Source organism: Pipistrellus kuhlii, unplaced genomic scaffold (genome assembly GCF_014108245.1).
Source record: "Pipistrellus kuhlii isolate mPipKuh1 unplaced genomic scaffold, mPipKuh1.p scaffold_m20_p_34, whole genome shotgun sequence".
Taxonomy (NCBI): Eukaryota; Metazoa; Chordata; class Mammalia; order Chiroptera; family Vespertilionidae; genus Pipistrellus; species Pipistrellus kuhlii.
In genome coordinates this window covers 3,144,905-3,157,151 of record NW_023425534.1, presented here as the reverse complement: position 1 = coordinate 3,157,151, position 12,247 = coordinate 3,144,905, and the positions used below count along the sequence as shown (strand labels likewise).

The 12,247-nt window shown below is 44.5% G+C and overlaps 1 protein-coding gene and 1 pseudogene across 3 annotated transcripts in view; both read left to right on the top strand.

The window, feature by feature from the left end:
- Nucleotides 1-12,247, top strand: part of RERE (arginine-glutamic acid dipeptide repeats) — a 357,124-nt gene that overhangs the window by 216,986 nt on the left and 127,891 nt on the right. For all 3 annotated transcript variants that reach the window (XM_036460929.2, XM_036460931.2, XM_036460930.2), the window contains one exon: nt 3,190-3,294. In XM_036460929.2, coding sequence (XP_036316822.1) covers nt 3,190-3,294 — 105 coding nt within the window. The remainder of the gene's footprint in view (nt 1-3,189; nt 3,295-12,247) is intronic.
- LOC118731994 lies at nt 5,535-6,707 on the top strand (annotated as a pseudogene).

Genomic DNA, 12,247 nt, shown 5'->3' with positions numbered 1-12,247 from the left:
AGATTTTAAATTTACATCTTCAGAAATTTCAATAAGTTTATTCGACCCTAAGCAAGGCATGGACTAGTCCCACAATGTGAGAAAGTTCCCTTAGCTACTTTCCACTCAAAACCTCCCACCCATAAGCTGACAACTCTACTGCTTCTCTTACCGTAAATTATTTTTGCCTGTTCCACAACTTCATGTAAGTGGAATCATGCAGTATGTACTTTTGTGTGTGTCTGGCTTCTTTTTAAACATACGTTTTTATTTCAGAGAGGAAGGCAGAGATAGAAACATGAATGATGAGAGAGAATCATTGATAGGCTGCCTCCTGCACACACCCCACTGCGGATCGAGTCTGCAACCTGGGCATGTGCTCCTGACGGAATCAAACTCATGACCCTTCAGTCCTCAGGCTGATGCTCTATCCACTGAGCCACACCAGCTAGGGCATGTGTGACTTCTTTTGCTTAGTATTTAATTTTTGAGAATTTTCCATGTTGTGCTATGTATCAATAGCTCTTTCTTTTGTATTGTTGTGTAGTATTTCATTGTACAAATACATAACGATTTGTTTACCAATTTCCTTGATTGTGGGCATTGGGGCTATTCCTAAGCTAGAATAAATAGTGCTGCCAAAAAAAAAAAACCACACACAAAAAAGTACAAAGACAGGAGTAATAAAAACATAAGCAGAAGTTAATGAAAAAAATACTAGATATATATATATATATATATATATATATATATATATATATATTTTTTTTTTTTTTTTTTTTTTTTTTTTTAAAGAAGAATTACTTTCCTTTTGTAATGGACAATTTGATCTCAGTGCTTTTATAATTGGGCAGCAGGCATTTTTATCCCTGTTTGACTGAAGGGACTTACCTGTTTCCTCTTGGCTTCAGGGACTAAGTCGCTTCAGACAGGGGGAAGTGAGTTGCTGAGTGAGTGCGCTCTTCATCTGTAAAACTGACCTTACCCACTTGCCTTAATTCCAGCTAAATCTGGAGGCATGGCCGTGGGCCTGAAGAGTTGATACCTAGTCTTCAGCTGTATCTTGTAGCTGCAAATTCGTGCTTCTAATAGACCTTTCTGCAGTGATAGGGATATATCAATATGTGCTGTTCAGTGTGGTGGCCATTAGCCACACGTAGCTGTTTAAACACACACACACACACACACACACACACACACACACACGCAGTAGAGCCCGGTTCACAGATCGTGTGGGGGCCGGGAGGAGGAGCAGGGTCGGGGGCTGGCTACCAGCCCCAAGGAGGGAGCTGGCCCTTGCCCCCGTGGAAAAGGGGCTGCTTCCGCTGCCATTCATCTCTGGCTCCCTGGCCCAGCCTGGGACCGAAGGCCCTGGCGGGTCGGGAGAGAAGGTGACAGTCACTGGGCCGGGCATGGGAGGAACAGATGCTGGACGCCAATGCCACCGCCAGTGCCTGCCGCCACACTGTGCTGCCACTGCATCGGGCGGGCAACCCCCGGGGAAAGGGGAGGATGGGAGCAGGACAAACCCTCGTGTGGAGGGCTGTCTTTCAGTAGATCGCAGCGAGGGAGCTGCTGTGCTGCATACAAAACCCCAACCCAGAAGCCGGTCTCTACGATGGTTCAGCACCAGGGCCGAGGGGGGCAGCCCGCTGTGGGGGGGCTGTGGGAGGCTGGCTGTAAGAGTGCACTGACCACCAGGGGGCAGCTCCTGTGTTGATGGTCAATGCGCATCATAGCGACTGGTCTTTCTGGTCATTCTGTCATAATGGTCGCTTAGGCATATATATAGATATTAATTAAGATGAAATAAAATTTAAAATTAATTTCTCTTCAATTATCCACATTTCAAGTGCTCAATAGCCCTCCATTTTCTTCTAATCAGTAGTTCACAAGGGAACTGTAGTAAATCAGTAGATTGTTTTATTTCATTTTAAAAATGGAAATTGTCAGAGCCCATCTTAGCTTCTGCCCATCACGGAGGCCTTGGTCACAGTTAAGTCCTGTGGGGAAGGGGGACATTACTGTTTTGTTGGTGGGAAGTGAATGAATGTCCATTCCTACGTGGGTATCCCTCAGCCAGTTTCTTTCACTGACACCGTGGCCATTAGCTGGTGTGTGTGTGTGTGTGTGTAAACCAGTAACTCCCGGATTCCCCTGGGAGTGGAATGCTGTTGAAGCTGTGGGAGGGAGGTCACGTCATGTCACTGGCAGCATCCTGGCGCACTCTTGATGTGCTTTTGGCCTTCCCATTTCACCTACTGGAACCATCACCTGTAGCTTCCTTGGGAAAGGTGCCTTCTGTAACCACTGAGGGAGTTGCAGTTCTTAAAACCTCTCTGCTGTCCAGATAAACCTCACTACTTTCTAGCTTCTAGGAAATTATTTCAACATGTATGTGTGCGTGTGTGTGCACATGTGTGTGTGTGTAGTGGGAAGGTGGGCCCTACTGCACGGTATAATGCTCCTGACATTGACATTTGGTGCATGAGACACGGCTTAAGGAGTCCTGCAGTCCCGGAGTTCCCAGCTCTGTTGTGGTTTACGTTTTGTTGGTAGATGGACCTAGAAATCTTACTCCTCACCGCAGTATTTTTATGGGATGTGTTTTTCAACTTAAGTCCTTTAATGTTAACATTTTGGGGAGATTTTGTTTGTATATTACAATGCATCCGTATATGTTAAAAGTTAAAATTGTTCTGTTTTAATTTTCAAGTCAGTTTATTTCTTGTATGATAAACAAGAAACATCTATTTGACAGTTACACTTGCTGCCATCGAAGGCAGCAGGAGGAAGGGCCGTTTTTCTTTGATGAAGGAGAAGCGCTTTAGAGGGCCATTTCGTCATCTGACTAGTTTTACGTTCCCTGTCATTTCTAGTTTAATAAACTTTCATCACAGTTCTTCCCAGAATTTAACTTTGTAGTTTAATTTTACTGTATGACTAAAATGCTGAGATAACAGCAATTAAGTTGTAAGTTGAAGCAGTCATGAAACAAAAAATATATTATACTGGGCGTTTTCTTCTTTTGGGAACGCCCAATTGTTTGAATAGATAATTACAGAGTTTGTGGCTACATTCTACATGTTCTTAGAGTAATATGGGTTTAGTTAATACCTCCCCCCCCCCAACCCCCACCCCTCCAATAGTATTTTGGTTTACAAAGCAATTGAGGGTATTACTAATGTATTTTTGTTTGTTTATTTTCAGAGGGAAGTGTAACATCTCCCATTTTTCTGACATATTTGCTGCTAGAGAGTTTAAAGCCCGGGTGGATTCATTTTTCTACATATTAGGCTATAACCCAGAGACAAGGTAAGTGAGTCACTCGGGCCCACTCATTTAGAATTCTGCTTTTCTCACTGGTGTGTGTGTGTGTGTGTGTGTGTGTGTGTGTGTGTGTACATATGGGTAAACACTAAGAAGGTTAGAAAAACAAAACCTCCAAATCCTGCAGTAAACCTCTTTGGATGGAGTTGTAATGAATGTCTTCGTGTCTAAAGCAGCTTTAGTGTCTTTCTATCAAAAAAAAAAAAAAGGAAACGTGAGAAAATTTGGGTTTAGAGAGAGAAAAGACACGCTTAGTTTATCTGCTTTGAATTTATTATGAATTGGCAGATTATTACCCTAATGTATTTTCTGTCACATCTTCCATAATACCATATCGAAAACACTAGAACCTCATGGAAAGTTCTACAAAAGGATTTAGAAAGAAATAAAAGATAGTTAGCTCAAGGAGGTTAGTGTAAGTACTTCATTAAGTGTAGTAGCAAGATGAATAATTGCTTTAGGGAAAACATTTTCCTGGAGGATGCTGAGAAATTATATGTTAAGACAGTCAACATAAGGTCAATAAGACGGACCATATTTTTTGTCGTGGTTGAAAGAGGCTGTGTGAGGCTCTATTAGCTATACAAAGAGCCGCTATAGTGGTCATAGTGTAAGGGCCACCTTTTTTATTTACCTTCTTTCTTTAGAAACAGTGAATTTTAGCTGTTATTTTCTCGTTTGAAGTTTGCCCTGTTCCACTGACAAAGAAGCTGACCAATGGTAATATTGCAAAAGCATCTTATATTTTGAAATGCTTATTTTACATTTGCATTTATTGGCTGTCTGATCATTGTGTCTTCCTGTTGCCCAGAGGAAGTGTGCAACAGTTGATCTTGGATTTCTGTCTAGACACAAAGGGGTCTGTTATTTTAGTGATGTCATGTTTATGTAACTATTTGGTAAATAGTTGTCATATTGCACAAACGTATACATTAGTGAATTGACTAAGTCGCTTTTGTGTTTTAAATGTTTAACTTTTAGGTTTATCACACCAATCAGATTATGTGTAACTCGTTTTGGTTATGCATCTGTTTTTGATGAAGGCATATTAAAAAGAGGCCTATAAGTTACTGTGTCAGCGAGGGACTCACAAGTTCTTGCTCATTTTCATGGTGTGTCGCTGGCAGTCTTTCAGATCCTTGTTTTAACGTGTGGATGTGGGTGAGGGGCAAGAGGGGGACACCCTTTGTCTCTCACCTGCAAAAGCAGCCCAGAGACATGCCTGTGCGGGGCGTGCCGGGCCCTGCTGCTGGGTCTCTGTCACCCTGTCAGTGCTTTGACTTCCTGATGCCGGTGTCCCCGTGTCCGGCTTGTGCTGGTCTATGGTGAGCCATAGGAGTGCTGGACGAAGGCCCAGTGTTGGAATGTCCACTACAAGGAAAGCTGGTGGCGGACTCAGACTCCTTCCGCGTGAGGAGGAGACTAGCAGTGGAGCCAGGTCGGCCCCCTGCCCTGGCGCGTTGGTTTCACTGTGCTCTCGGAGCTGGGTGTACAGTTCTTGCGGCTGCTCAGATGATCAGAGGCGTGGATGTGACTTAACAGACCACAGAAAAGCTGATTGTTTTCTCCCCCTGGCCATGCGCAGCCCAATCTTCAGAATGCTCAGGGGGCTTAGCGTTGCAGAACTTACCTAATACCTCAACTCTGTCTGTTCCAAGCTTGTGGGGAGTGGGCTGTATGATGGCTGGCTTCTCGGCAGTCCCCATGTGCATGGTGGGCCTGGCGTGTGATGGTGACTGCATGGCGCTGTGTGCTGACCCAGCGCCCTGGGCACGGGAAGAGGAACTGCACCAGTCCTGGGAGGGAACCATGTATCGGGGAGACCCCTGGGCGGTCAAGACTGGCCGCTCTGTGACCACAGACTCCGATGACTTTCCCCCCACTTAGGTAACCAGGAGCTGTGCTCCTGTGAGCGGTTGGAACCAGAGTTTAAGGTAGAACTATTGTCTCATAGCACATTTTCTGATAGTAGTTAAAAGTTGACTTATGTAATTTTCTGTAATTTATTTAGTATGTTAGAAAGCACCGAAAGTTTGGAATATTTTTTTCACGTTTACTACATAGATCCATTATAAACCCCAGTGTTTGGCGAGCTTTTTGTTTTCTCTAACGTGGTTATTACATTTCAGAACGTTGTGTCTTGCCAGGGACTTGGTTGTCCAGGACTTTTGGTTCTGATGGCATTTTGTTGAACACATGTATGATAGGGACCAGACTCGCCCTCACCTTTAAAATGTGCGAGATGCAGGCGGGGCTCCGGGCGTGGAGCCGGTTGCCCGCAGCGATGGGAAATCCAGTTATCAAAATGACTTCAGAAAAGAGAACCTAGCATCCATTAACAATGGGAAAAATTGAAAATGCTACCAAAAAGCTACCATTCCTCAAAACACCAGGCCCAGATGGTGTCACAGGTTAAAAAAAAAAAAAAACCCTTCATGAAGAAGACAGATCTTAAGCCACATGGTGGATTCAGAGGCTCATAAAAAGAGGTTGCCAATCATAACATCTTCAAAACAAGATATATCACCTCATATTACAGATGTTGGTGAAAGAAAGCATTATTTATTATATGTGGCTGCTGTGCAGCTTTCAGCAACGTAGCGATCACATTTCCCATTTAGCAACAGCTGGATGGAACCAAAACCAGGGATCAGTGCTTCAGCTGAGGAGGGATGGATTTCAAAACTTGTATCATGGGATTTTTCCCCCATTAGTGCAGAAGACAATTACATTGGCACTTATGTTTGGTCTGAATGAGGATTTATCTTGTCTTCTCCATAAGCATATCCGTACCCCAGATTTTATAATCCGTAGCATGGCAGCCATACTGGCAGGGACAACAGAAGCAATTTTCACTCCACTGGAAAGAGTTCAGACACTGCTTCAAGACCACAAGCATCATGACAAATTTATAAACACTTATCAGGCTTTCAAGGCACTGAAATGCCATGCAATTAGAGAGTATTATCGAGCCTTGATACCTGTTCTTCTCCGTAATGGGTTCAGCAATGTGCTGGTTTTGGCCTCCGGGGTCCCGTTAAGGAGCACCTGCCCACTGCAACGATGTAAAGCTCTCATCTGGTCAGTGATTTTATCTGTGGAGGTCTACTGGGTGCCTTGTTTTTTCCAGTTAATGCTGTAAAAACTTGCATGAGTGGTGGGGAATTTCAGTCTTTTCCCCAGGTTTTCAAAATAATCTGGTTAGGATGAGACAGGAAACTGACAAATCTTTTTAGAGGTGCCTATCTAAATTACCACCAGTCCCTCATCTCTTGGGGCATAATCAATGCAACTTATGAATTCCTGTTAAAGATTACATGAGAGAAATAATTAAGTGCCATTACCAGCTGACTAGACTTTTAAAGAAGAATGTATAATAGTTTGGCCTCGTTCCTAATTGGCCAGTGTAAGTTGGTGTCGTAAGTTCAGGCTACAGTGAATTATGGCAAAGCTGTTTTCCTTAAGCACCAACAAATTCAGAATAAAAGGTACGAGTAGAAAAAAATTTAAATAAAATGTGCGAGATGCATAGTCTCTTACCTTTAATTCTGAAATCTGAACACTGAAAAAATCAGGGTTTTTATGCTAAGTTTGGTGCTTACTCTTGGTCACACTTGACTTGAACTGATATGAAGCTATTTTTAATCTGTTCGCTTTGTGTGGGTTTGCCAACTTGTATAGCAAAGTAGTAATGTGATAGAACGGTGGTCATTTCTCGGGTACTGTTGGAGTATCAGAGTATATGGTATGTTTCCTCTAGTACTTTTTTAAATCCAAAACGTTCTGAATTCTGAAAATCCTCTGACCCTAATGATCTTAGCTAAGGGATGGTGATACTGTACTTCTGCTAACGTTGATGTTTAAGTAACAAAACTTATTTGGGGGGGAAATCGGAGGCAAATGTTTTTAGCTTTAGGTAGGATACAGCCTAAAGGAATGACAAGTGAGAGAGGCTTGAATCTAGTGCTGCCTAAACTGTGAGCCCTTCAGTGGCTTTGTTTTGGAGCTTGGTTTGACATTGCTGCACCCAGGGAGTGTTCACCTTTGCTGTGTGTACAAGAGTCATCCCAGATTTATTTGTGTATTCAGCATGTTCTGACTCAGGCCACTGAGGTAGGAAGAGAAGGTAGCAATGGTAACTGGAGTCCCAGGAAGAACAGTAGTGGCCGTTTGAAAGGAGATGCCTGTGTCTTTAAATTATGAAGCATGAGCTGTCCCAGGGACCAGCCCAGTGGTTCCCCTGCTAATAAGAGTTCTTTAGGTCCCCAGCGTGCATTGAGGGGTAGCGAAGGAAACATATAATTTTAAATGAAGCATTTTGTATTGATGGTCACTGATGTATTGTCTCTTTCTCTTCCCTTCACCTCTCTTCCCCAACATTACTGTCTTTCTTATAAAATTATCAGTGGTTTTGGTCTGTAGCATGAAACATCTGATTATATTCTTGGTGCTTTGGTTTTCAATATGAGTCTTCTCTTAGTAATCCGGTGAAAAACAAGTTGAGGGCTCAGAGCTGACCTTCCATCTTACCCAGGAGAGAATGTTCTCGATCATCTGCAATCAGCTCTACCCTCTTCACTTTTCTTCTTCCAGGAAGAGCTGCTGCTGCTTCTGAGGCTTAAGGATTGCTACCATTGTATTTAGAGTAATCTTAAACTGAGGCATCTGCAGGTCTTATAAGTTCATCTTTCCCTGACTGACAGTGGCGGTAGTGGTATTAACATTGGCTGGTTAGCCTGAACCCTCTCACAGTCTGGGTCCCCTCGCTTCTTCCCACCCACCTGCTCTCCACTCCCTACTGCTCTGCTTGCTGCTCCTTAGCACTGCGCCGAGGCAGGAGAGGCTGTCCAGCCTGGTGGTCTGCGCATCGTAGTGCCCGGCAGTTCTGGTGGTTCTGCTAACGGTCGCTTAGGCTTTTATTATGTAGACTAGAGGTCCAGTGCACGAAATGTGTGCAAGGGCCTTGGCCTCGCAGCCCCTGCTTTGTCCAGAACGTCGTCCAGAAGGTTGTTTGGCTGTCTGGTCTAATTAGCATATTATGCTTTTATTATTATAGATAGGGGAAATGGTATTCTAATCCATAGGTACTTGCTTCATGTGCTGGGTCAAAAGTAAAGCTTTGCAAGTGTACCTGGCATTTCTTGTGTTGTGTAAATTACATTTTTGGCATAATGAGAGCTTTTATTTAATCTCGGTGTCAGAAGGTGGTGATTGAGTAGCATGAACGTGAGCACTAGGAAATGGAATGGGTTCTGCCTGAACTTTAGGAATCCTAAGGACACAGAGTGCTCTTAAGCAGTTTTAATTTCTTCACATTCCATTATATTCGTAGGAAACAGAATTGGCACTGCTTTTCCCACCTTACCTCATTTTAGGACGTTCATGGTCTCATTTTTCTTAAATTATGATTAAGTCATAATACAAAGAATCATCTCTCAGTTTGCAAAACCTCAGCCTGCATCCACATCCAGACCTAGATTCCTATATGGCTGACAGCCCAGTTTGCCTTGTGTTGGAGGAGGAGGTTGGGAGAGAGGGCATGAATGTGTTTTTAAGGGTTGTACAGAAAATGCCTTGGCTGGTACCGCGGGCAGTATGAATACTCACGGTGCTCGGTATGACTGGGATCCTGTGGCCTCGCTTACGTGGCCTTAGCAGTCCTTTCCGATTCACGCTGAGTGAATTCCACTTCCTGGGCAGTGTTCTGAGGCAGGAGCCTGCCACCATGTGCTGGCGGCAGGGTGTTCTTTGCCCTTGGATTTGGGCCTCCCTGTCCTTCCTATTAGAGTACGTTCTTCCATTAGACCGTCCTGACGGGGTATGGCTGTAGGAAATGTTTTCATTTGTTTTGGGGAGATGTTAGGCTTCTCATCTAAAGGGCTGAAGCTCTCTGCATAGAAGCAAGTTTTAGATCCTCTGCTCCCCGGACATCTCCCGTCCGCATTGTGTTAGTGGCTGTGCAGTACCCAGCACCTCATAGCTTTGCCAGGATTATTTCTGCGCCCCTTTCCTAAACGTCTGAAGTTTTCAGAGAGAAATTTGTGGGGTTGCTCCCCTAAGTAGCTGCTGCTATGGAGGTTTATTTTTTAATGTTTTAAAATGTGCTGCAGTGTTTCTGTTAACTAATCTTGTGTAGTATTTCATAGTGTATATTTTTATTTTATTCTTCTTGAAGATCTTGCTATTTAAAACCACAATTGGTTATTATTTTTTAAAGCTAAAACTTGCTGCTGTCTTACAGAGCAAGGCGTTTTTCGGAAGCCTCTTGGTGGCACTGCTCGCTGAGCCCCGTGTTGGCTGTCTCGCATCCCCTTAGGAAGGCCCCACTTCCCTGCACACTAGCTTGGTGTGCGGGAGCAGCAGAGGCTGTTGGCTGGGCTTTATTTACGGAAACAGCAGGGTTGAGATTGATGGCGCCGAGAGGCAGTGTATGGATGAGGGAGGGTCACAGCACATGCTCAGTGCTGTCAGTGAGGGGGAAGTTTCTGCGTTCTGCGCGGAGGCTTAGGTCATAGCACACGCTCAGTGAGAGCGCTGTGAGGTCTCTCACACCGCATGTGCCTCCATTTTGAGTTGTGAGAGTAGGAAAGGCAGAGTTTTAGCAGGGAGAGAGGTGCAGGGAGGCAGCTAACTCACCAGAGCCTGGTAGTCATGGATGGTCCATTCAGCCCCTGCAGGTAGGCTGATCTCCGGCCTCACTGAGCCAGTGATGGCTTTTGCTGCTGTTTCTCACTTTGAAGATGATTATGAATCATTTCATCATTCCTAGTGCATGCTCCTGAGAGCCTTTAATTCAGCCCCGGCTGGCCGTGTAGGTGGCGTTGCCAGGCGTGAAATCAGAGCTGAGGATGGGGTCTTCCCGAAGGTGCATTAAAGCAGACGGGGAACCTTGTGGGTCCTTCTGTCCCGTCCTCTTCCCCTTCCTCTGGCTCTCCCTCTGCGTGTGGTTTAACCTGCGTCTTGCGGGTGCCCGGTGCTGAGCTGGTCTGCCTTCAGCACCTGCAGAGCCGACCTGCAGGCGGCTGCAGGGAACTCCTGGGCCCAGCAGCTCCGTTTGAGCTGTAGGCAGGGGGAGGTGGGCAGCTATTGGTTGCTTTGAAGGTGGGTGGAACCTGTTTTGATTGAGAGCCTGTTTGCCGGGGCAAATTATAATTCTTGTCATCCTTTGTGACGTCTGAAAATGAAATAGTGCACATGTGGTGACGTATGCAGGGGACAGTTGCGCATGATGGTTGCGACAATATACCTTAAAATGGATTTCTTAAAGAAATGAAAAGTTATGTCACACCACTTTTTACTGTCCGGTGCTTCAAAAGCAAGCAATCCCTTCTTTCTTTTGGAGCTTATGGAAAATTTCTTGGCAATTAAAAAAATTGTATGCCGGGACGTGTGTGTTAGCAGGGAGGTCCCAGGTATTTTGTTTACTTATTTGGTTTGGGCCGAGGACTGCACTTGTGTGTGTGTATTTTGTTGTGTGACCTGCGAATTCTGTAGGAGGGGAGTAGGAGAGGAGCTGATGCCTGTCGAAGTGGAGGCATTGACAGGCAGGTTTTGTACTCACAGCGTGAAGGGGATGGACACTGGTCTTTCCTGGGAGCAGAAATTCCGTTTTGTGTGTGTGTCCTGTTTGCAGATGAGGCTCAGAAAGATGGCCGTCACTGTGGTCATAGGGAGCTTACCGAAGTGCAAGTCTTAACCCCGTACATGCTCAGTGAGGTGTTTAAATTGTATCAGTTGTTCCTCTTTCTTCTGAGAAGGTTGGGGGAAAACTGAGTGACGCTTACGTTTTGTGCATTTGTGGGGAGGAAGGGAAGCCAACTAGAGATGAACGTGCAACTGAAAAACCCACAGGATGGCAGAGGGAGAAAAAGTCACAAGAGGGGGCCCTGGATTTTGATGGGAAGTTTGGGAAAGCTAATAGTGCATTCTAGACACTGAGAGTATGGCTGACGTGTAATCTGGCTCCTCGCAGTGAAGTTTTAGGATTGCGATTAAGCACGTGGGTTATACAGGAGTAATATAGGGTTAGCACATTTATTACTATTTCTTAATCCCTTTTTATTCATGTGAGAGCTGGCTTCCTATTATGATTTTATTTACTTATTTATTTTTTCTGTTATGAGTATATTTATTTGAACATTGCAGTTGGGAGTTTGGAGCAGATACTTTCCCCAAATCAGGGAGTGGTGCTTTTGGAATGTGTCCTGTTCATTCTATGATACGTGGAGGAACATTTCCTCTCTGCGTCTACAGGTGTCCTTCCTGTGGAGAAGCTGGGCACTGAGTACTTGCTGGTCATTCACATGTGGGATCCTGGCAGGACCAAAGGTTGGGGCTTATTTTAGAAAACCCATTACTTGAATTAGGAGACCGCCTATTGGGGAAACAGTTGTGGAACCACCTTTCTGTTCTAGGGTCTTTCTTTCTTCTCAGACTTTTTTATTTTATTTTACATTTAGCAAATAAAATGTGAACAGGAAGCTCTGCTTATATCTGAATCACGTCAGGTTCTTCCCCTTGATGGCTGGCCCAGTCTGGCCTCATCATACAAATGTGTGTTTGTGGAGCTTGAGTGCAGCTACCTGTTTATATGGTGAGGACTTAATAGTACTGTGGTGATCTCTGGGAACTTTGTTTTAAGGTCCAATGTCTATGTTTCAAATCCAGTAAAGTCACTAGAGCTATATCTTGGGTGATGTGTGTTTGTTCTATATGTTCCTGTCTTGGAAAAAAATATTTGGGGAATGTTATTTGCCAGCCAGTCATCTTCTCTGTTTCAGGTTTGTATGCTGCTTGTCTGGTGGTGATAGAAATGCAGGAACAGCACATGGAAAGTTACTCTCTTGGTTAGTGAAGTTGTGTAGGGTCTGTGTGCTAGTTAGTTTCATGTTAGCTCACTGCCCCCCTCCTGTTGTACTCCACAGTATCAGAATGACAT